A 27,071-nucleotide genomic window follows, 5' to 3' on the forward strand; every position below is an offset into this window, starting at 1 on the left:
CCGATTTGGCTGGGGTTCATTTGCAAATATATCCCACAGGTCAGCTAGGGGTCAGCCAGAGGTCACAGAAAGGTTGGCCAAGACCTACGCACCTCCCAGAGCTCCTCTCTCGTTGCATTCGGTCCTGTCAGGTCACAAAGATATCACTTCCCAATGCCACACAGATCCAAAGCCTACACACTCTGTAATACAGACGAGACACACCTCTCCACTTCCTAGAAAACTAACATGCCTGTTGTATACACAAACATCCGAATGTCCTCTGCTTGCACACACTAACGGCAGTGTGGCACATCTCTCTCTCCCACTGAGCCCCTGCCCTGTCGCAGGCTGCAGCGTATTGATCTGCTGCTGGCTATAAATGAGCCGCTGTGGTGGCATCCTGCCTGCTTTTGCACTGAGCGAGGGTATTGATCTGCCATCCCAACTGCAGTCTCAACTGACTTCTGTTAGTTCTTCCGCTTTTCACTTACATAATGCACTGACACAGGAAATGCCAACTGATCTATTCTAGAGGAAGAAGTCAATCCCTAGCCCACATTGCAATGTGACAAATAATCTATTTTGCTAAACTTGTGGATTATCAACAAAATCTTCTTTAATTAGGTCACTTTAGGGAAAATTAGGCCTCTGTTATATTATAAGATAAAATTAGATATTTATATTACAATTTAAAAACAAAATCTAAATATAACAATAAATTATGAAATTAATATTAGAAATAATATTACATAATTATGTAATGAGGCCAGCAGGGGATGCTCACCCTGTAATCTGTGTGGGTCCTAGTGATGGGGACACTGTACCGTCAAAAAAAAAAAAAAAAAAAAAAAAAAACAGAGGTCTTGACTCTCTTTGGTCATAAAAATCCCAAATCCATAAATTTTCCCCTTGGCCTCTATCTATCATCATGGCCTCCTAATAATCCACATACACTGAGGAGATTTCCCCTTCCATGTGTAAAGCGCTTTGAGTACCTAGAAAAGACCTAATTAAATGTAGCAAATTATTGGTATTATATAAATGATAAAAGTTACTGAACTTGTTTGTTTGTGACAAATGAATGAATGATGTCAGTAGTTAATTGAGCTGGGGTGACATCTTGTGGTGAAACGGCAGTTCTACACGTCTTAATATGGAACTGCACAATAGAAGCAAAAAGAATCTGAAACAGAGTTTCTGAAATGGAAAAAGCAGTGCCTTTTATTTTGATAAGATCACTTGCATATAAAACTGTCAGTCATGACATAAATGTGACATTTTAAATATATAAAAAAAGGTTTCATCTTTATAGACAGTCTATGACAACAAAAAAGAGAACTGTTTGAATATGAATGGTTATCATTCTGTGGTTATCACTATTCATTCCGAGATAACACAACCAAGATGACATATGGCCAATGATTACATAAGTAAAAAAAAACAAAAAAAAAAAACAGCAGTGCTAAGGTTTGGTACAACAAGTGAAGACACATTTTTCACAGATTATTACTAATTATTACTGATTACAAATTATATAATAACAGCATTGCATTGCCTTGTCAATCCTGCAGTGGACACTATTATCTCTGATTTCTCAATTACTAGTTGGAACATTGCAAATTTAAAATATAACATGTTATTTCTAAATATACGTTCTAAATAAACGTGTCATGGACATTTTGATTTAAACTTTGGCTCACTTTTCGATATTTTTTTTACGCTAAATCGTAAAACAGTGACTACTAAAATAAAAACCAGTAAACATGATTTTTTTCAATCTATATCAGAGATAGGCCTTACAGGTGACATCAGAAAGTGCTTATTAAAAAGGGCACACATTTAACTTGCAACCTTCCTCCGTTTCCTCATTTTTCTGTAAACGTGGGCAAAGGTTTTTTGCTACTCAGCCATCTATATGCTTTAGAATATGTGCCACAGTTCAAGTTACCAAGTAGAGGGCAAAACCTGCATGCGTCACAAGCAGCTGTAAATGTGGTGTTCAATTTACGTAACCTTAGTCCTCAGTTAACACAAAGGCATCTGAAAGCAACTCTCTTTTTCTATGAGCTATGTGCTAAAGCCTATGAGAGTGAATGTTGTTGTACACATAATAAAGTGATGTTGACATTTAAGAACTTAAGTTCTTAAGAAATTTAGGAGTTTCATGAAAACATTTTGTGCAGGAGTTTGCTAGTGCAGTTTTTGAATTTTCAAATGAATTTTCAAATGATTGTTGTGTAAAATCAAGTATGTCGTCCCTAACATTCTGAACAATTTCAAGGTTTTGTCAGTCCTTTAAGTCAGTCTATACAAATATATAATTCAACAAGGCTTAAAAGGTTGATGCTTAATCATTTTAAAGCTTAAATCACAGAGAAAACCAACCAAAATTGTGTAATTTCTGTCATAACAATGTTATATATTTTATATTTCTTTACTTGAAGAAACATATGCATAACATATCTAATGTCTGACATTAAGTTTTCTTTTTCTTTTACATTACAAAGCTTTCAAATAATCAAATAAACATGTAAAAAAGTAATTTAATAATAAAAAAAACAGATTGTCATCAATATTAATGCCGCCATTTTGTAAATCTAGGAGTATCGTGATGTTTGTACTTTACGGCATTAATTTCAAATGCAATAAACGGAATATAAATACGAGTAAAAACATGAAATGCTATTTTTTACAGTTTAAGCTGAACTACTTTGCACTTCTTATGAGTAAACATATTAAGAACACACACACGCAGGTGTCTAAGGAGCAGTAAACATCGCGATGGACTCGGAAGATGGTTTCTCTGAAACAAACTCCAGATCTATAGCTGGAGTTATGGACTTTTTCAACCTCTGCAACAGAGATGGAGAAAGGCACTGGGTTCATTTTGACATGGAGAAACACAACCAATATTGATATTAGGGTTAGTGTTTGTGCACTGTACATACCTGCAGCAGAGACCCTTTGGTGGTCCAAAGCTCATGTAGAGCCCCGAGTGGAATCCAGATGATGGAGGCGAGAGAGATGAACCAGCCGACCACCTCTGCCCAGAGCGGGTATGTGTAGGACTTACCGTATCGAGCTGGAGTATACTGAAAAATACTGGAGATCAGAATACCCTGCAGAGAGAGAGACCGGAAAGAGGTCATTATTATTAAAGGGATAGTTCACCCAAAAAAAAACAATTCTTCGTCATTTTCTTACCCTCAAGTATTTTTTTTTTATTCTATGGAAGTCAATGGGGACCTATGGAAGCTTGTTTCCGCCACCGATAATTAATAATAATTAATTAAATAAATAATAATAATTGCGACTTTTTATCTCACAATTTGGACTTTTTTTCTCACAATTGCGATATATCAAGTCAGAATTGTGACTTTTTTTCTCAGAATTGCGAGAAATAAAGTCGCAATTCTGAGAAATAAAGCCGCAATTCTGAGAAATAAAGTCGCAATTGCGAGATATAAAGTCAGAATTGCATGATATAAAGTCAGAATTGTGAAATGTAAACTATTCTGAGGTAAAAAAAAAGAAAAAAAGTCCGTCCTTTTTTTCCCCTTAGAATTGGACTTTATATCTCACAATTGTGAGTTTATATCTCAAAATTCTGAGAAAAGATGTCAGAATTGCGAGATATAAACTTGCAATTATGTGTTAGAAAGTCAGAATTGCGTGATATAAAGTCGCAATTGCGAGAAAAAAGTCAGAATTCTGACTTTATAACACGCAATTCTGACTTTATATCTTGCAATTCTGACTTTATAACACGCAATTGCGACTTTATTTCACGCAATTGCGACTTTATTTCACGCAATTCTGACTTTATATCTCGCAATTGTGAGAAATAAAGTCAGAATTGCGAGATGTAAACTCGCAATTGTGAGATAAAAAGTCACAATTATCTTTTAAAATGTTTTATTTTGTGGCGGAAACAAGCTTCCATAGGGACCAGCAACTGTTTGGTTACCAACATTCGTCAAAATATCTAATTACAAATCTCTATATGGTTAAGCTCCTCAGTACTTGAGCGAGCTCCTATTGCATTATATTTCTTCACGTTTATTGCGGTCTCAAAATTCTGGTCAGCTGATAATACATAGAATATCAAAATCGATTGCGGGCGGTAGATCCTTTTCCTATTTATCTATAAATCTGTATTAAAATCCATCTTTTTAACCTAGCATACACAAAACGCACTATCACATCTCTATAAATCAATAAAGCTGCATGAATTAGGTCAACCGGAACCGGGAACACTTCCCATAACATCCGATGTACTAGTGACATCTTCAGTAAAATGGCATCTACGCTTGTATTAGTTTCATCCTTATCCCGAGGTCACCATTAGTTAGCCGAATTCGGTCCGTATCCAGATCAGATGGTGGATCTGCATCTGGATGACCACAACAGGTGGTCATGATAAGAGAGGCAGAGACAGATCCCCCGTGAAGACCTCGTCGATACGACAGCCAATCGGCACAGATCCTCAGTGGAACCGTGAGAACCAGACGAGTCCTCTGCACAGACCCTATGGCCAGCTTTTTGACTCCTTCCTACCAAATGCTGTCATAATGTATCCCGATATTCTAGCAGGAGGAACTGGATGAAGTATTTTAAATGATTAATCTACAATCCACAATCTGACTTAATACGCAGCCTAGAATTAAACCACACCTGAGCCTGATTCTCCCAAGGTTTTTTTGTCTGCCTCCCGAGAAGAGTTTGGGTTTCTTGCCACTGTCGCCTTTTGGCTTGCTTAGTTGGGGACACCCTGGGGACACACATGCTGTACTGAGACTATTGGAATGAGAACTGAACAGAGCTGGACGACAATATCACTGTTTTATAACTGAATTGAACTCATTTCATATTTGATGATCTTAACACAGTTATTTAACAAAACTGAATAAACACTGAACTGACCTCAGCTAAACAATGACACTATTTTCGGTTTAGAGTTGCTTTACAGAAGAACTAAATTCTGTTTGCATCACTGAATCATAATTTCTCTGTTTATCACTGTAAAGGTGCTTTAAAACATTTCTATTGTATAAAGCGTTATATAAATAAAGGTGACTTGACTTAACTTCAACAGAACAACAAAACTTTTTTAGAACACCCTGAGGATGATTAAATACTGACACAATTTTTATTTTTGGGTGAACTATCCCTTTAATTCAAAGCAAAGCATTATACCTCACCCAACCTCTCAGATCTGCAATTCAACAGACACAAACCGGGCTCCGCTTTATAAATATCTATTACTATCAACAAATGTACAACCTTTTTTCAATGCCATTTAAGATTTTAAAGATTTTTTTAATGTGGCAAGGTAAGGGCATTTAGGATGCCCGGATTCCCAGTAAAAGGATGACAAAATATGAGTTTTGTCAGATTTTTTATTTCACTTCACTGCTACTAAAAGATCTTGTTGGGAAAAAGTGTACTATTTTAAAACCTATCTCCACTTTGAAGCTATTTACTCTGGAACGCAGATCGATATAGTTGTCAGTTATCAAAAATAGAGAATCCTGATGTTTTTTTCCTCACCAGAACAAGCATGGGTGAAAGGTACTGCCAGCAGACACGGAAGAAGAGGTTTGGTTTCTTTCCCAGCATTTTCTCCACCATTAAACTGAGCCGTCTCACTCCTGCATGTGTATGAGAGAATGAGATGTGGAAGAGAGCAAGAAAAAAGTGAGATTAGCATGGAAAGCAAAAAAAAAGCATGAACTGTCAAATCTCTGTACAATGGACACATCTGATCTGAGTTTTTTATAGTCTGAAGTACACACTGAAGGAAGTGACATTCACCAAATATGAGAGTGACGGCGAGCACCTCGAAGAAGGCCAGAAACATAAGAGAAACCACGGCTGTGTAGTGATCCATCAGCTGAAACACATATATCCCACTCTGTACACACACAATATTATTTCATTATTTTTCAAATGAGGGTTAGGTTTCATGTCCATAATCAAAACAAGGACTACATATATAGGATATATTTTAAATGATTTATATATTTTTATGGTGTCTAAACTTCCTGTAGCTCAAACAGTAGAGCATTCTGGGTCATGGGTTTGATTCCCAGGGAAAGCAAGAATTGATGAGAATGTAAGCCGCTACTCTAAGTCTTCACTTCTCGAATGCTTATTGAAGTCCACACACAGCATTTTTCACATATTAAAATGTTTTAATAAAAATATACTGTATGTAGATATTGCCTTTTTTTATTTGTATTGTTAACATTGTTAAAAATGTAATATCATTCCCTCCAAACACTTTTGTTCTGTTCATTTTTACATGGCTTTATTTAAACTTAGATGTACTGTATTTGACTTTTTGAATTTTATTGAATATAGTACTTGAAAATATACTGAAAAATCCTGAGATCTATCTCTAAATCAAATCTTTCTTCTGAAACTAAAATTATGTTTAGGTCAGGAATAGTTGTATAAAATCCAAATGATCTAAGTATAACAAAATCAAAAAAAGTAAGAATACAATATTTGTTTGTAAAGTGAAACTAGAGCCTACTGTGTTTACCCTGGAAATGTGAGGAATCCCCAGCAGAAAGCCAACGCTGCACACTGCCAGAACAATCAGCTCCTTCCTCTTAAAAACTTGCAAAGCTTTCTTGCCAAAGCCGTCCATGATGAAAGTTACAGCCACTTCCACCATGGCAAACTGCACAGATACACACATGTACATTCACACAAACAATAGTCCAAAATGTTCACATGTCAATGTACAAATTGCACAAACCCACGCATATAGCTCTGTTCCGAAACCTGGTGAGCTGGGCACTTTCTGATTCTCCAAATTGAGAATGAGACCTTTTCATTTATTATCCTGCTTCATCTAAACACATGGGTATAGGTTTTGCAACTGCACTCAAATTTCTCATCTTGTTTGCAATGTTGACATTGACACAGTTGTGTGAGGAAACAGCTTTTCACAGCTCAAAGAGAAAATAAGAATCCTGTGTGATCTTAGTCCTGTGAATTATGATTTTTGGCTGTACAAACATAGCAATAAAGGCAGATGATAAATTAAATATAATCCTTTTTTACTCCATGAGATTCACTGAATTTATTGCTCAACAAACATTGAGAAACCTTTATGAAAGAACATAAAATGAGCAAATTTGACATCTGTGGCCTACCAAACTTTACCAAGGCTGCACCATTTTTATACTTTGTAAGGAAGATAACTGCAGAATGCACAGTGACAAAATGTATCCAATATGTTGGACAAAATTGCAGATTATACAAATATTTGCACATGTATTTAAGTATAAGATGCTGAAAAAGCAGTGAGATCCATTGCAAAAGTCAAGTTTAGCGCATGTTTACATTGAAAACAATTGAAAAACAAGAGTGTGTCCTGTGCGAATGGCTTCTTAGAAGGCAGCTGTCAGCTGTATGTAGGTATCAGACAGAAAGGCAGCTTTCTAGGGTTTAGAACAGAGCTAGTTTGTGCATGCTTGTACTATGAGACCTCTTCTCTTCTACCTGACTGTCCAGTCCAAGGCAGAGTAACATGATGAAAAACAGAGGCGCCCAGAGCTGAGAGATTGGCATGGTGGAAAACACCTCAGGATATACCACAAACACCAGACCAGGCCCTGCAGAAAAACACATACACACAAATATCACACTGATCAGGAGAAAGATGACACTAGTTGACTAGTTGTTATGCCAAAGTAAACATTAACAACAATGGTCTTGGCTATCAAGAAGAACCAGATATGTCACACAGTGATGTTTAGTACTCTCAGCTCCGCTTAACACCGTGTACCCTTTTTTACATACAGCATTTGTACTCCTTTACAGTACATTTAAAACATCTAAATCCAGTCTTAACCTACCAAACTACTACTACTACTACTTGTATACATGTGGTATACATACTGTTAAATGACAAACAGTGTTAAATACCAATACTGTGTAAAAATGTTATGAAGAAAAGCCCACAGTATCAATATAGCAATAAGGTGTGTGTGCGTGTGATAAAACATGTTATCTGCTTCAGCCAAAGGCAGCACAGAGTGCAACTAAAGCAAACATTTAGGCTATTCACTTTAATATAAGTTACAGCAAAACAAAGCCTGAATGTACATCAGAGGGCAAGTTGAATAATACAGTACAACTAACAATCATGTACAGTGGTTATAAAAAGTTCACACACCCCTGCTAAAACTGTTTGGTTTTGTGATGTAAAAAATAATGATAATAATTGCATGAATATTAATCGGCATTTCGCTGGTGGTTTAAGACTGGATTTAGATATTTTAAAATGTACTGTAAGGGAATACTAATATTTTTTATGTTTTAAAAGCTATTACAATTATGAAAATATGACATGTTTTTGGTGAGTTCATAATATTATAAATGTCTCATTATGTAAAAATTTTTATAACATTATGAGCTCAAAATTCTATTACGTTTTGAGAAAATTATTACATTATGAACATTTTCTTAAAATGATAATGTAATACTTATTACATTATGTTCCGATTTTACATTATGTGCAGTTATTACATTATGAGTTGCTGGTCTTTCAAAGATTAAACAAAGAGTGAAAGAATAAAAGTTACAAAGACATTAAACCATTTATTTTGATTAAGAAATGCACAGCAAAGCTGCTGAACAGCACAACTATAATCGCATTGCTCAGAAATGATGAAGACTGTTGAGTGAAATCGTGTTGATAAAGTGAGCGTAGTTGAGGCAGTGGTGTTTCCTCTGAGGACGCAAAGGAGGAAGTGCCTCCTCAAAAAAATGTATATGAGAAAACACTACAAAATACAAAACTACCAAAATAAAACAAAACAAATATTACAAAAACTGCTGAATAGGATATCAAACTGTGCAAACTAATAATTTTTTCCTGAAGTATAACACTGCCGAACAGTTACCCAGGTTTCATTGGGTGGCAGCATCTCTGCTTTAACTGGTATAAATTGATGGACTTGAATGACATCATATAGTAAACAGTAATGTAATATAAACACAAATATTATGATATTGCAAACTGCTGTGAAGTTCTCCTGAGGGCAGCTCAAAACTCAAAGACATTCTTTTATCATTGTTTTGCATTTACACTGATCTACTCTGCCCACTTTGCTCATTTCTCCCTGATTCTGTTTCGCCCATGAACGGTCTCTTTTATTCTCTTTCTCTGGCATAATCCCATCCACCCTTCACCTCCTCTCACACTTATCCTCTCTTAAACTTTTCATTTATCATTCATCCCACTTTATTTCAACTTTTGAAGCTGGAATTTCCCCACAGAATTCTCATTTCCTTAGCTTGCAAAGTGTTGATATTGACTTCCTTTCACGCACAAAAGCAGCGCATATTTATATCAACGCCCAAATAAATATCTTACAGCAGTATTCACATTGCCAGTGTCCTGTTCTGTGTCGATTCATTAGGACTTGGTTGTAAATGTGATTGCTCTACTCATGTACAGTGCATTAGATTTCACACCCATCACAAGAGCACAACAGCAAAGATCACATAAGAAGAATAACAGATCCTGTGTGCAGTGGTGGATATTAAGTTTTAGGATGTCAATAACCAGAAAGAAACAAAATACATGGTTCTGTCATTAAACTCTAGATAGCGCAGGCTAATAGGTCCTTAACTCAACCTGCGTGCAATCACATCATTCTCTATAGGGCACAGCTGATTGGTTCCTGCTGTATCAGTAGCCAATTAGCTCACACGCTCAACCTTCAAATACTTGGTTATGTGTCATAGATAGCCGTTTAGCCATTTTTGTAATAACATAAAAAGGGCTCTGCTAGTTGGCGTGAAGAATGGAACTGAAGAGACGAATTAGCATATTCTTATTAAGATTAGGATTTCTAATGTAATTCAAATAATTAAATGTGATTCATTTATATTTAACTAATAACTATAATATTGAATAACTGTAAATTGTTTTGTTAAAAAAAAAAAAAAAATCCCTGGATCTGACAGGGTGGGCAAGCTGTCAATCTGGATGGGCCTAGGCACCTGTAGCTCCAGCCCTGTCTGTGTGATCCTGGTCCTTGAAACTGAGCTTTGATTCATGGCTGAATGAAGACAGCAATAAAAGATAACAGGAAATGTGGTATTTTCAGTTTGTGCGATTCAATGCTTTTACTGCTTGTGAACAAACCTTGAAAAACGCAAGGACATGTGAAGACTAGCTCTACAGCTGCAGAAACTGATAAAAAACAAAAAACAACTTACCATCTGTGGCAATGTCATCTACAGGTAGGTTGTGAATGTGAGCCATGTACCCGATGGCAGAGAAAATAACAAAGCCTGCTACGATACTAGTGGCTGAATTTGCCAGAGAGACGATAAATGTGTCCCTGTAAAATAAAAGGTAATCGTGATGAGGAGAATCAAGCATTTATTGAAGATGACAGACACTTTAGCTCTGATTAGTGCAATAAACTTAAAAGCAATTAAAAAGCAAGGTTTTTCCAAACCTTCAAATTTGTTTATTTTAATCTAGTTTTACGTTCACTTAGATGCATTTATTTTATTTAAATGTAAACATATGTTTTTAAATGTATAATCAGCTGCTGGGACAAATATTTTTAACACTTTATTGCCATATTGCTTACTTAAGGATGTTGTTGTTGTACTTGTTGTAACTGGCCATAGATATCATAGAACCAAAGGAGATGCCAATGGAGTTAAAGACCTGAGCAGCAGCATTGACCCACACCTACAACGTAAGATTAACAAAGACACACAAGCGCAGGGTTTTGTTCTTGTCTTTTTGTCCATATTTTTTTTAAATCATTTATAGACATGGTAATCATATTTACATTTGCTTTATTTTAGGGGCATAAAAGCACAGTCAATCAATCTATCACAGCATATTTGTAGTCAACACATTCAGACTCAATCAGATCCTCTTTATGAAAAGAAAACAATATAATGTGTAATTATTGGGTTCGGCAATGTATATAGGCATTTATAGAAGCAACACAAACAGACATATAGGAAACATACTGTAAATATAAAAAAATAAACCCTGCCATTCATTCAGTGACCTACACATGATACAAAGTAGGTGTTTTCGAAGATTTGACAGTGTTAAAGTTATTTCAAACCTACTCCAGACCACTTAACCAAGTGTCAATTTACATGTCAAATGGTAAACAGCCACAATTCCCACAACAATGTTGATGTTTATCAGTGGTACTACAGTAATTATATGTTTCTTCTACAAGCTATAATGCAATGTTGACTGGTAGGTTTGTTTTTAACAACACTTGAATCATGTATTTTTATTCAAATGATCTCACCTGGACTTCCAACAGTTTACTCCAGTTTGGCATGAGGAAGAAGAGAATACCATCTTTTGCTCCTGGTAACTGGACATTATTGATCAGCAATGCAAATAGTATGAAATAAGGGAATGTGGCAGTGAAGTACACAACCTATGGACAGAGTCAGTCAACAGAGGGATTTTTATTTGTGATAAGGACAAAACCACAAAAAAAGTATATTTTATTTATTCCCATCAGTTTCTTTATCAACTAGATAAAAATGTATTGAGTTTTATTCACTTGAACAAATATAGTTACTCTAACAGTTAACATACTGAGCCTTATTGTAAACACACAAACACATTATTTATATTATTAAAAAGACAAAACCTCTAGTAGTATCTTAAATATTCTATTTTGCCTTCATTTAGACAATTAAAACACATTGAATATATTCAGAAATGATGTGAGCTCTGAACTCTGACCTTTCCAGTGGATTTGACACCTTTAAAGATACAGAAATAAACAATGGCCCAGGCCAGGACTAGGAGGCCAAAGAGTTCCCAGCGAATCCCTCCAGCATCCTCAATCCCTCTGGTCATTTCTAGGACCTTATGACTAAAAAAAAAAAAACAGAACACATTGCAATAGGCTCTATGCACAATTGCTTCCGTGTTTTGTCTCAGCCCGCCCAGTTACATCCGGTGCTGCGTCGGAAGCCGTTTTTGCATTCGGTGGAGATAATGGTAAATTACACTAGCTGTTTACAAGAACTTCCAGCGGTTAACGTGAATGATGTTAACAATATTGTGAGGCAGTTAGCTGTCACACCTAAGAGTAAGAAAGCAAAGGGCTTTAAATTATATATTTCGAGCTACATCAACAACTTTGAGGGTGAGTATTCTCTCATATCATGGGAAATCCAACTAGCGAATCGGTTTCTAAAATCGTTGTCTCCGTTTCTGAGAAAATTTCTTTTATGAAAGTTTTGCCGCTGGTATACTTCGCTATAGAACGCGCTACGCGGAAGTAAAGACGCTGGCTGAGATTCTACCGGAAATACGTCAACAGCGTTTGTGCATAGAGCGTATTGCATTGAATCATTCCCTATACAGAGTGAAGAAACGACTACTCCCCGAGAAAACGTTTCTGGAATTTAAAGCTACACTGTGTAATATTTGAAGTTGATTTTTAGCAAAAAACACATTGTTATTTCAAAATGATACGTTCTCATTAGTGTAATCACTTCAACCAACTAATTAAGTATTCTTGTAAGTGTATAATCTGCCATTTAGAATACATACGAGCGAGTCGCTCGAACGGCGGAAGCCATGTTGCGCATCCATCTTAAAAATACATTAGACAAAGAGGGACATACAAGCTTTGCCTTTCGCGTTTTTACACGCAGTAGCACCGTGACGAATGCGAGAGGGAGATTTGCTCGCGTTTGCCGGCAGATTTGAAATAATACGGCCACCGTAGAGGTTAAAACGCCTTCGGAATGGGAGGAGCTAGAATGTAATATTCAGTTGGTAGTCATATACAATTTCACCGCTAGATGGGAGAAAATCCTACACAGTGTAGCTTTAACATTTGAACTCTCTCTTGCAAGATTAGCATCCCCACCCGAGACACAATCACAAAGTCAATCATCTCAGTATTGTCTTAATTTACATTTCTTTCCCTTCGCCCCTAGCTACCCCGATATCTAGCTTACTTTCTATCCTCAAAAGGTTTAAACTCCCTTGGTTTATGACCCTAGTCAATGCAAATTCCTATTTAAGTTCATGACCCACATTGAGGAATGTTTTGTCTTAGTCAGGGTATTTAAAGATATGCTGAAAAATGCTTTTTGTTGTCAGATGAGCCCGTAATGCTGAATGTCCTCAGACACTCAGCATTATGTAATTTTCCTAATGTCAGGTATATCTTTTACTCTTTATTCCACAGTTCTGTATTGATTATCTGTGAATTGATTATGTAATTGGCATGATACATTTACCTGAATAATATTAAATTGTTACAATTGAATTTATTCTGACTTATTCTGAAATTATTTTCTCAAGTAGATTAAGTGAAGGCTGATGTTACCGCAAATCTGTGTCAGGTTATTAATGGACTAAAGTCCAGTTTTGAGTGGAGCATAGGGCACACCAACTGCGATTTTAGAGCTCCGGCAAACACTTGGCACTAGTTCAAGTGTACTCAGACTGTAAAGGCTTAAAAAGGGAATTTCTGTTTAGGACAACAAAATGTTGATCAACCAACCTAAATAGGGGGAGCCTTACCTATATGTGGGAAACCATGGCATGACCAAACCAAAGCTACTATCAGAGAAGTAATGTTGGTCTACTTATATCAGTAGTAGTGGTCATGACCTCCGACTAGAGATAGTGTTACTTTAATTCAAGTGTATACAGATCTAAACAAAATACTTTTAGATAGAGGAAGCATGAAGGCGGCCTTCTAAACAGTATAGTCAATTACCTCTGTCTAGTGACAATCACAGTGTGACAAAGTGACCAAGACTGGCGAGTTTTTTATCGTGAGACCTGCGTTAAACGGACGGCGCGAGGCTCTCTGTTCGACACAGATTCCTAATGAACGAGTAAAATATAAAGTAAAGAGTTAAATAGAATAATCAAGTGTCTAGATAAAGTATCATATAAATGACCAACCTAAATTCCATTCCGACCTAAATTCGACGTCGCATTAAAATGGAGTCAGATAAAAGAAAAGACAGAACATGCTGAAAACCGTCACCCGCTTCTTGGAAACTGTCGTTGGACCGATTGTGCGGACCTTACCCAGTAAACAAATTAAATCTGTCACTCACTCAAAGAATTGTTGACTGGCTGATTGCAGATGTGTGGCATTGCCAGGAAAACCAGTGGAACAGTTGCCAACTGCATTCCACGTGTTGTTGCAGGATTGCCATGGCAATGAGGGGCTGAACGAATGAAGCAGGTAGTAGAGAGCCCAGGTCATGAGCACATTGTAGTAGGTGCAGAGCACGTAAGAAATCACCACCGTGGCGAGCCCCACACCTGAGGACAGACAAAGAAACCGTGAGACACCGGAAAATGCCGCCGTTTCCTGACACCATTTCCGAGTCTTTCACTGATGAACAGACTCATATTGGAACAGCGCTTAGGGCTCTTCAGAGGCTCTGAAATGTTTAGCTTAAAAAAGTATAAAACCGTTGACCTCCAGATGTACATTTCTAGGTTGGCGTACAAGATAAAGCAAATCTTCATGACAGCTGTTTTCATTTTACTTTAGGTCAAGTTATATAAAGAGAACTCTTATCTAACAACATTTCTAAACACGTTAAAAAAAAAAACCAGTTTCTCAGGATTCTTCTGTTATCCTTCCTTAGTGAATATTTTGTTGGTTGGCCACGACACCAGGGGTTTCTTATGGCTCCAGAGACCTTATGCAAGAGGTTCTTAGAGATTTAAAACAGAAAGTCTAGTTTTTTATTGAGGATTGCATGAATAAATCCAGTAAGGCTGTTCAATGTTATGCTGTAGCTTAGATTTCAGGCACACACAATTCTGAAAAGCTAAAAAAATATTTGTACCCTGCTTACATGTGATTCCGATTGGATTGATATTGTGGGGTATTAAATGTGTTGTTGGAACAAGTAGTCTCATAATCTAGATCTTATGAAAACTTAAGCTTCAACTAGCTTTTTACCACTTATTTGTAGCTTACAATGGTTCTTAACTGGTTCTACAGTGGATATCAACTGGTGACCTAAATTGTACAAAAACATATATAAACAAGTAATAAAAACTCAGTGAGTGTTTTAGCGCAATTTTCTCACGTCATGGGATCACAACACTAAGAGATAGTAAATCTTTTCCTGGATTTTTTTTTGTGCGTTCCCGAGATTAGACCTTCCTTAACATAATGCCGAAAACCCGAAGTCTCTAGGTGGTCTGGTTGAGGAGTAGATAGAAGTGCAAGATTGGTGCGCACAGACAGAACAGAAATCATGAGTTAACAATCGCAATTTTGTCCGGTGGAAAATTGCGCTAAAAAACATATTCAAAATCAAACTTCTGCATATGCCCAAATATATTGTGGCAAACAATTTGTTTAACAATCTTTCATGCTGCCAAGTTGGATGAGGGGACGTCACGAAACCTGTCCATGTAGGTATTTGCCTTTCATGAAGTGACTGATACATGATACAACTTAATATCATAGTTAAGAGTTAATTGGATGCACTTAACATCAACAACAAAAGCTGAGAACCACTGCCTTACGCAACAGTATTTCTGTTTCTCAATGATTCATGTATTAATTGCAATCTGAGAAAACCAAGAAACTAAACTCTTTGCACACCACACAATATGCTTTTCTTCATAAAGGGATTTAATGGCCAGGGGTAAACTTAATACACTTCTTTTGTGCTGACACCTCACTGAAATTCTGATATACAGAACAGAATTGCCTCCAGCGGTTTTTATTCATTACTGCCAAACTGTAATCAGGATTGAAATCTCATATAAGCCTAAAGTCAAACAGAATTAGATTTAGAAATGGACATCAGGAAGATGTTGGAGAATTAAGTGTCATATAATAACAAAAAAATTCCCATCCAGTCATTAGAAGTTCTTAAAATAAGTTTTTGCCATTAAAAAAAAGGAAAAAAATGTTATTTTAGTTATTCGTAGTGTTCTGTTTATGATTTACTTGCCAAACCAAACAGTTTGAACAGTTCTGGATCCAATATAGACATGACTTGGTAGGACATGGTAGGCAGATGAAGAGGCAAAGATCACTGATTTTATTTTTTACCATGTTTGATGCCAGCTTTAAGTCCTAGGATTAGCTATCATCACTCTCTATAGATCTTGGCATTGTTTTGTGTATTCCCACCACCTAAATGGAATGTTCATTAGTTGTTTCAGGCCTGAATAGTAGAAAGCACTGAAAACAGGAATGCTGTTGTTGTTGGCACATTCTGTGTGGTGTCCTCTGAGGTCATGTAGACTCCCCCAGAGCATTTTGTTCTCCTGAACTCCTGAATAAACGATTCTTCTGCTTAACAATAATATAAACGAGGGGCATTATAGGATTATTGGATGCTCAACTTTAGAACAACAAACCCAGAATAAACAGTTACTCTTTAATGAAATCCACTGCATGTAAGATTATTGTTAACGATGTGTTCAACTTGAGGTTATAGAAAGGTCTGTATGCATTAGGCTACTAATTGAGAACAAGTTTGTTTAAGAACAAGTTTGAACCTAAAATACCATCACATATTATTAAAGGAGAAAACACTAATTGACATGTAAATACTATGTATTATCTTTCAAAGAGTAAATAAATCCCTATATCCATATTGTTATAATCTTATGGAGAACAGCTGGGCCCCAAATATTATAAATGCACAATGCAAAGTTTAAATTGTGTAAACGAGCAAAGCTTTAAAGCTAGATAAAAGGAAATTCTTAAATATTCAGTTCGGTTTACTAAAACATATGTAAGAATTTATTTTGGACAAATATTATTGCCTGCAGGTATAGAAAGTAACTATTGGTTTCTTCCATACTTTATTCCAAATTTTGTCGAGACAGAAAGATACTTTTTTTCTAAGAAAAGCTCATCTACTATATTTTTCGTCTGTTTTCTTGTGCAGAAACAAACCCATAGAATTCATCCTCTCCCATGTCCCATAAGAAATCCTAGCACCAGTTCGGACAACACATTAGTGCTGTATAACTGAACATAAATGCCTGCCTGCACACACTCTCTTTTTCCTGTTTAGTGCAGAACAAAATCCTTCCAATGTTTTGTTCTGAGTGTGGGTGTTTTCACTTTAGGAACCTTGTTAAATCATGCAACCCTGATGTCAACAACTGTTGAAGGCTATGACTACTCCAGCAGAGACAGAAAGGATACTTAGGAGTGAGGTTAATTTTCTGACCATACCAAGATAGAAGCTAGAACCCATTAATAAAAGTCCCGAAATATATTACAAAGGAGGTGAACTATTATAGAGGAGAGCTACTGAATTACACTTTACTCACTTTTTCTGGTGGATCGTCTGCAACATCAAAAAAAATGTGACATAAGAGTACATTTCAGTCAAAAGAATATACAGAAAGAACTACCTACTTCAGTCCCTCTGCTAGCAAGGAGCCTTAATCGGCTGAAATGAGCCCTATATCAAGGGATGGACCCAAAAGATTTGACCGGGTAGACTATCTCTGTCTTTGAGGAGAGAAGCCTTTAGTTAGCAGGTGAAAGAGTCAAATTTAAAAAAAGACAGAAAGAAAAGAAAAGAAACCCAAATGATGAACAGTGATGGCTGAGCTTGATGTTGACACTCACTTTAGTCACAAATAGGTTGCCCTCATTTCCATAAAAATTGAAAAACTTTATTTTAATTTGATTAAAAATTAATTTTATATTTATATAATATATAACGATTATAATTATATAATTACATTGATATTTTGTAATACATTTGTAATATTTTATCATATATAACAATTAAACATAAATAAACAAACAATTAAATGTATTTATTTCCAAATATTCATTATAAGAAGAAATACTCTTGTTTTCATAAAAGTAAGAGTTCAAATATGAGGAGGATTGATTCAGGTACAGAACACAGGACGAACACAAGAGATCAGCCATCACCAGATCATCAGATATGAAGTGCCATAGTTACAGGTCCACATATTTTTACAGGGAAAGTAAAACACAAGGGTGAGAAGATAAGCTTTGCACTCTGTAACCATGCTTGAACTGCCATGTCAATGCAGAGAGATGTGTTGATTCACAAAACATAGTCCAGCAAAATGATAATGGGTCATTGACATAACATGCATATTTTTGTGCCCAAGTGCATTTTATCTTTTTAAAATAATTGGATAAATTTATGACATGCATCACTTTAAAAACATTTTGTTTTAATATATTTTCAGTACATTCAACTAATAAATATGCCTATTATTTTATTTTATGTTTTGGTATCTTAAACCTCAAAAATGAACATACTAAGAAAACTATTTAATGGTGTTTAATAAGAAGAAATACATTCTAAATAAAATACTATGGCATCCCTTTATGTTTGAAACCTTTCATATAAACACGTTTTTATAAATATAAGTAGTTTTAAAGCTGTAATTGAAAAACTTTTGTAAGGCAATTTGTATGTTCTCAAATGTCAGGTTGGCACAACTGCCAACATGGGTCTTTTATAAAAAGGTAATAACAGTAAGCATGATAATGTATCATTCAGAGGATCCCAATCTTTGTGGCTGAGGGAAAAGTTTGTAGATCTCTCTCAGGCCCTGAGATCACGCCTGGTATTAAGGTGCATTTTGGTCAATCAGATCACAAGTGGACGACGCTAAATACAGGTGTAAACGGGGTCTAAAGTTTTGAGCTTGTCTATTTTCGACCACTTCCAGAGGTAGTAGAAACTGCATTCGTAGTGTAAACACTCGTGCTGTCGAATGTGTTTAAACAGCTGCAAAAGCCCGCCTACTCTCTGCCTACTGGCTTAATGTGTAAACATTATGGGAAGCGCGGTGGCCTAACAGGATTTAATATTTTTTCGGCTGAAGTTTGGTTTGGTTTGAAGATGGAACATACTAAGTACAATGTTCTCTCACCATTTTTGATTTTTAACACACACTCACAGCATTCAGCGTGGTCTTGAGGCTATCAGAGCAGAAAAGCTGCAGCTCTCCATATTTTTCCATAGTCTCCAGGCGAATTCAAATGTAAATTGTGCGAGCTTATTTTGTCTATTAAATTGAAAGATCTGAAAAAAAACACATACATGTACCCACCCATAGACCCTCCCCTCAAAGAAATCGGGACAGAAGTGGTTGAAAGTGGACAAAAGAGATTAAAATACCAGGTGTAAACGGGAATTTGTCTAACTTGTCAAATTGTGATCCGATCGACCAAAACACATTTTAATACCTAAGTTGCAAAAGTCCGGTGTTGCAACCACAATGAATGTTCCTATATATATATATATATATATATATATATATATATATATATATATATATATATATATATATATATATATATATATATATATATATTTATATGAAATAAAAAAAAACATTATTTAAGCTAAATAAACAATTATTTTAAGCTAGGTTTCTCTTATTATTATTTTTTTTATTATTGTTCTAAAATGTTCTAAAATGTTTTATTATTGTTCTTTTTTAATAATTTTAAATGCCACTGTCGTATCAAGTAAAGAAAAAAGGGTCACATATTAGGTGTCTTTAACTAATATGTACTTACAGCAAAACTGTTATATATGATGTACTTGTTCATGTTGTTTTGCAAAACACTTGTGCTTCTATTGAGGTGGGATATGGGTAAGATTACAGACAGGATTGCTGGTATGGGTCGGTTTAAGGCTCAACAGTGTAAGACAAATATAAATTAATTACAGATGTAATATGCAGGTATTTCAAAAAATAAGTACAATGTAAAATCATGTGTGTATACAATAAGTGCATTGTATCAAATGATTCATCTAAATGTTAGTACATAATAGTTAAAGTCACTTAAAGTGGGACTGCAAACGAATCCGACTGCAAGAGAAGCATTTCTTGCAAAAAGAAAAGAGAGGTGATGAATCTTGTTTAGTAGTTATTATATAATGTTCTATTCCAGCTGCTATGCATTTAATGTTTTAAACATTTCAATTAATGTGTTTTTGATATTTATATTTAAAATTCTTAACTAACTTAAGCTGATGATTCTTTTTGTATCAATATAAAACATTACTTTGTTGTTATTAAATCACAATAGATTAATCTAACCAATCAATTGCATTTTAGCCTATTCCAGTTTCTATGTTCCGCATGTGATCATGAATTATTCTGTTTTAGATCAATTTACTACTTTTACTTTAGAACAATAGAAACAAAGCAGAGGCCTGTTCCATAAAGTGCACTAAGAAAATTGGGGATTACAGTCCAAAACCTGACTTGAACTAAAGGGCCCCTATAATACATTTTTGAAAAGGACCTTTCATGTAGTGTGTAACATAGCTCTAGTGAATGAAAACATCCTGCAAAGTTTTAAATCTGAAAGTGCACCGTATATAAAGTTATTGTCTTTCAAAAGTAAGAGTCGACTCTGAGTCAATGAAATGAATTGTTTTTCAAACGAGTCATTAGCCGTTTCGTTGTGACATCAAGACCAAACATTAGCATATTGCCCGCCCACTTATTGCGTGCGCAGACACCAGGGAAAACTTGAACCTCAAATCAGCAACTGATTCCTGTGGATACTGGACAGCATCATGTCGAGAAGACGGCGCTGTGCTCTATAATGTGAAGATAAAGCCAGTTTTTTTTTTTCACTGCCCAAGGACGAGCATGTGAAGAATCAGTGGTTAAATCTTTACCACGATATCACAGCAGTATAATCCTAAACTTTTGCTGTGTTCCCTTTATTTCACTGACAACTGCTTCTTAAATCTCAGAGTTCAATGTAGGATTCGCAAACCGCTTGCTCTTGAAAGATGGTGTTCAAAATACTTCGTTTTGAGTTTTATATTGTGTAGGTCTCCTGCTAACTGGCTAACTCACGTTATTACTGTCTTACTGAAATACTTCTGCTAATCAGTTTGTGGGCCACGATTACCTAAAACTGTGTCTATTAATGCAGATTGTTTGTCGTTCTCATTACTTTGAGGAAATATTTGTTTTACCAACGTTTATGTTACATCTGATCATTCACTCTAGAGCTCGGCTAATGTATACATGCACTGTTATTGATACAGTTTCCACGTGTTCACCGCAATATATTAGAAAAATACTCTGTAAATAAATTAGTACAAGTAAAATAATCGGTTTGTCGATGGACATGCACTTGTTAATGCTGATGTTGAGGAATTACAGTTGAAACATCTCATATAATGTACCTCAAACTGAGTAGTGTATCACTGAGAAACACTGAGTCCTGCTCGAGTCGTCCTTGCGATGGAGGTTTGGATTGAAGAACAGTTTTTCCAATGTTTCATCATTGGCGCTCGCATTGATATGGTAAAATCGACATCATTGTTCGTTACTGTGTTTATTTTACGGTCTTTTGTTTTTGACGCGCTGTACAAGGTGTGCCAATCACAACACACTGAGCTGTCTGGCCAACCAGAGCAGAGTATATCGCGGAAAGGAGGGATTTAGAGAGATAGATTAATTTGACGAGTCGTTTGAGAGTCATTGAAAATGTGATGATGTGCAAATGTATATTATGAGGAAATTAATCAGTTTTTTTTTACCTTTGATGCATGTAAACATGTTGTATGAGAGTCCACAACAACATTAGGAAACTTTAAAATAGCATAATAGGGGCCCTTTAAATTAAATGGGGTTCCATAAAGGACAATTTAAGTTCACGCAATCCCACTAATATGACCCTGGTTCAATGAGTCAAGATCATTTGATATGCACACTATTCTTAAAGGGATAGTTCACCCTAAAATGAAAATTAAGTCCATCAAAGTGCATCCATCCATCAAAAAAGTAATCCACACGGCTCTGGGGGGTTAATTAAGGCCTTCTGAAGTGAAGCGATGCGTTTGTGTAAGAAAAATATCCATATTTAAAACTTTATCGACTATAATAACTAGCTTGTAGCTTGTATGTATGAGGATGTAGGACGCCTCTCGCGGTTCAAACAAACAGGGCTGGGCAACAAACTCAAGCTCCTCCGACATTTCTCTTTAAAAATTGTCGTTTTAGACTTATAATTCGTGACTGTTGTTTTGTATTGCTCAGTCCTCTGCGCTTCCGCGTTCGTCATTACGTTGTGCGTCAGGTCAAGTGTTACTCTTTTGCCGTAAATCGATGCGAATGGCCGTCTGCCGGAAGCTAGTTATTTTAGTCGATAAAGTTTTAAATATGGATATTTTTCTTACACAAACACATCGCTTCACTTTAGAAGGCCTTTATTAACCCCCCAGAGCCGTGTGGATAACTTTTATCATGGGTGGAGGCACTTTGATGGATTGGAGGGTAGCACTGTCGCCTCACATCAAGAAGATCACCGTTTTGAGCCATGGCTGAGCCTGGAGTCCTTTCTGTAGAGTCAGCATGTTCTCCCTTTGTTAGCATGGGTTCCCCCTCACAGTCCATATGCAGATTAGGTCTATTAAATATGTCAAATTGGCCGTAGGTGTGAATGTGTGAGTGTGTGTGTGTCCCAAATCATGTAATGGGGAGGGTTAGGAGAAAGACTTGGCAACATACCCCAGAAAAAACATTAAATTCAACTGAAATGGTAATATATATATGTATATATATATATATGTATATATATATATATATATATATATATATATATATATATATATATATATATAGAGAGAGAGAGAGAGAGAGAGAGAGAGAGAGAGAGAGAGAGAGAGAGAGAGAGAGAGAGAGAGAGAGAGAGAGAGAGAGAGAGAGAGAGAGAGAGAGAGAGAGAGAGAGAGAGAGAGAGAGAGAGAGGAGCATGTTCTAATGTCCTACTATTAACCATAGAACAAAACAAATAAACATTTGCCATAAACAAAACCAAAGTGAAATGTATTCATATATTTTAATTAATCCTTGTCCACTATACATTCAAACAGTCATTAAAAAAAAAAGAAAACCTGTAGGTTTATATATATTATAGTTTATACTGTATATTAGTACAGGTTAGTTTCCCAGCATAAGTTGCCAGAGTGACTGAGCTTGAGTTATGTTAAATTTGCTCTATGGAACCAAATCAACTGACAATGAGTCAGACTAACAGAAAAAAAAGCCTGGCTTATTTGGTAAACTTATTTTATGGAACAAGCCTCTGGCTATAGATAAATCACAGATAAAGAAAACAATACGACAAGGTGCACAGCAGGCAAAGTCGTCCAGAGATTTTATGAGGAATATATCTTTATATAATTTATTTCTAAAAACATATTTCTTAAACTCATTTGATGTCAAATTATAATTCAACAGACTTGAACACAGTTGAGAGTTGAACAGTCAGCCATTAGTTTGACTGAACTGCCAGAATGTCCCAAACAACATACAAATCAATAAGACTTCCCATTTGCTGTACTATGTTTGGTAGAATAGAACCCAGGATATGTGAGTGATTGGGAGACATGGGCCACTCACCTTTGAAAAGAGGACATATTTTAGCCAGAGCATGGACCGGCCCCAGACGAGTGTACTGGCCAACAGTGAACTCCATGAACAGCAGTGGGATACCACAGAGAAACAACATGACGAAGTAGGGAATCAAGAAAGCACCTGGAACATGTAAAAGATTGGAAAACAAAACATGAGGCAAGATATGAAAATAATGAATAAATATTGAGTAAAATAAATATTATTTAATCACTGTTTTCAATGGTCACAAATGTTGTATTTTTGTCTTCATAAATTTGGCAGGGATAAATAGATCAATAGTTTATTAACAATGGTCAAATAGTCCTGTAATTACATTTTCCACCCCTTTATTTGTCTTTTCCCCAATTTTCCCTTTTTGTTTCCGCAGAGTCAGTCTGTGAGGTTCAAACTATTTTCTTGCAATTCATGTTAATGCAAATTTACCATGAACAGAGGAAGTGTCTTTCAGGAGGGTAAGATAATTTATTGACATGTTAGATGAAAAGGCGATACATGTATTCCCTCTGATTTAAATAAAATAAAAAAAATTGTAAATTTTAGATGATGAGGAAAAAAAAAAGAATCTGAGGTTGTGAATGGTTTTACTATCTATGAAAACACAGGTAAAGAAAGCAAACATTCATCTGGACGATATGGATGTGCGCTGAACACACACACACACACACACACACACACACACACACACACACACACACACACACACACACACACACACACACACACACACACACACCATATAATAAGAATTACATGATTTTATACAAACATGAAACAACAGGAGACAGGATTATCTGCAGTGAACTTTGTGATAGCTGTCCTAAAAACATGTTTATTCTAAATATCACAGAAATTGAGTTTTATTGATTGTCATTCTCAGGACAGTATTGCGTCTTTTTAACCATTCAAGTTTTTTAAGAATTCAAATAATTTTTGCATGCCCTTAGGATATCTTTTTAAGATTTTTGGCATGTTGCCAACCCAGAAAGGAAAATTTATGATTGATAAATATTCATGGAAACAACAAACGTTCTAAGTCAATGAATATGATTTAAGTCAATGATTAACAATGGAAAAAGGGTCAAAAGAACAAAACATTGGCAGAACCAACGCAAAGGTGAAACACAGCCTGGCGTGAGAAAATAAAAGACATATACAATGTCACACACGCCTGTCCTGGATCTACTGTTACATCTTATAGACTATAAGATGTAACAGTAGATCCAGGACAGGCGTGTGTGACATTGTATATGTCTTTTATTAAAATTATTTTTTGGAAGCTAATTTTTCTGGCTGTTGTGTAACTATAAGTTATAGTTACACAACAGCCACAAAAATTAGCTTCCAAAAAATAATCTTAATACAGATAAAATAAACAGAATACAATGGTCATAAAAATGTAGTTAGCAAAAACGTGCAAATTGTAATTTCTGTATTTACGGATGCTGTGTATTTTTTTATACAATTTTCTATCGATTTTTTTTAATCTAAAAAAGGTGGTAGAGTCTTAAGTTAAAGTATTAAAAAAGACTTTAATTACAACATAAGTGTTGATTACAATATAATTTATTACAACATAAGTGTTAATTGTAAACTTAATCATTATGTTCAAAAAAGTTATTTTCAAATATAAATTTTTAATCATGCCTATAAAGAAATTTCCTAAGCTTTACGCTATTTAACTTGAACACAAAAGTGCCTTTTCATAAAAAGGTCAGAGTTATGTGATAAATATAAATTAATTTATTACATTGAATTGGCATAAAGGGGTCCGTCCTCATGTTTTTTGTCACATGACAACAAAATGGCTTCCTGCATGTTTATGTTGGTTGGCAACAAAGTAAAACTTTGTTCAGAATTATATATATATATATATATATATATATATATATATATATATATATATATATATATATATATACATACATACAAGCCACAATGTTTTGCTTTTAATTATATTTTATATTTTTATTCTCATTATTATAATAATTATATTCTCAGTAATATAATTTTTCATCTCTGGACACTCAAAATGCCCGTAGCAATTGTTAACTGTAATTCATAATTCATATTTTGATGAAAACTATTATGTTTACCATGACAAATGTTGTATGGGTGACATCGGAATGGCTACATATTCATGACAGAAGAGTGGCAGGGGTCTCGTTCACTCACCTCCTCCGCTCCTGTAGCACAGGTACGGGAAGCGCCACACGTTCCCCAGACCCACCGCATAACCGATAGAGGCGAGCACGAACTCCAGACGGCGACCCCACGTTTCTCTTGGTTCCGTTATCTCACGTTCAGCTTTTGCCAGCCTCGTGGCCTCAGCATTGCCGGGTGTCATCTTGGCGAGATCCACCTCCTCTTTTCCCTCTCCAAGCTGCTGCAGTGCATACTTACTAGACAAGGTCGTGGTCTTATTATCAGTTCCAACTCCCATCATTACAAACGTTTAGGATACAGCGCAGAAAAATATTAGTAGCCTATTATTAGCGCTTAAAATATAAATAGCTCATTAAAAATAACGATTTTTCAAAGGAGGATGCATTAGTCTTTCAAAACGAAGTAGCTTGACACCGTTACACTTTGCCGGTATTTTGTTACCAAATGTCACTGTCACCGCTCTGTATTACAACAGATGGATTGTTCAGCATAATATTTGGCTAACTAAATCTACCCCTATAAGAAAACGAGATACCGCGTAATCTTTTAACTGTTCCGAATACATAACATGCACAAGTGGTTAGCTGCTTATATAGCTCTTTAGCTCAGTTACACAATTTTTTAAGACATGCCCCCTAAAGTATAGTTTCGTATGTTACATAGCTGTCTGCATTCTGGGCTGGCTTCCTTTGGCTCCGCCCATTGAGTGACGTCAGTCGGCTGCGAACGCGCGCTCTCGCGGTGTCAGTACGATATTGGTCAGACACAGGCGACCTTAAAATCGAGTCAGATCACGAGCATGCACGTGTAGTGGTTTGTTTACTTTGTGCCCAGTTAATGTAACCCGAATTGAAACATTATATGCTAATTATGATAAAAGCTTTTAAACGTGATAATGTTTGATTGATGTTGATAAAGGTTTGGATAGCCTACTGTAAGACTACACATTTGAGGTTTTAGAATAGATTGACCATTTTGTAGACCAGTATGTCAGTAATTTAATTCAAATTCAGCAACCTAAAGTTTTAAGTTTACACCTAGCATCTTACCTTTCACGTATCGAGTAAAGGCACTTATATTAAATTGCCGACTCATGATGAGTTGCAGAAATGGGAAGGCGGGAGGGGCGGTACCCTTTAGGCAAAAGGCGGTATTTTTTTAAAAAGTAAACCCGCCCTCAACTGCATTTGTTAATTCTTCATTACTAAAATAAATAAATTCATTAATTAAAAGCTCTGCGCTCATACATATATCATCTTGTCCATTCAAACACACAACATGAACCCAATGACAAAATAAACCTCTGACGGTAATTAAAGGAATTTAGGGAAATAAGGCTCACATTTAGTAAGGCTTTTGTTTAGATCACAGTGAAACAGTTTGATTACCGACATTCTTCAAAATATCTTCTTTTATGTTTAACAGAAGAAATAAACAGGTTTTGAACAATATGAGTCTGAACTAACACTTGTTT

General features: G+C 35.7%; 1 protein-coding gene across 1 annotated transcript; it reads right to left on the reverse strand.

Moving 5' to 3' along the window:
* Positions 1–1,179: 1,179 nt before the first annotated feature.
* On the reverse strand, positions 1,180–26,272 carry LOC308691134 (sodium- and chloride-dependent GABA transporter ine). The gene is made up of 13 exons (XM_081366068.1): positions 25,607–26,272; positions 23,420–23,554; positions 14,101–14,311; positions 11,750–11,882; positions 11,301–11,435; positions 10,611–10,714; positions 10,228–10,352; positions 7,498–7,610; positions 6,530–6,670; positions 5,797–5,896; positions 5,533–5,633; positions 2,931–3,101; positions 1,180–2,834 (listed from the first exon to the last, which is right to left on the reverse strand). Exons 1-13 carry the CDS (start codon positions 25,875–25,877, stop codon positions 2,742–2,744), a joined length of 1,833 nt encoding a protein of 610 aa, XP_081222194.1. The 5' UTR covers positions 25,878–26,272; the 3' UTR covers positions 1,180–2,741.
* Positions 26,273–27,071: the final 799 nt, after the last annotated feature.

The sequence above is a fragment of the Scardinius erythrophthalmus genome (assembly GCF_964197995.2).
Source record: "Scardinius erythrophthalmus genome assembly, chromosome: 5".
Taxonomy (NCBI): domain Eukaryota; kingdom Metazoa; phylum Chordata; class Actinopteri; order Cypriniformes; family Leuciscidae; genus Scardinius; species Scardinius erythrophthalmus.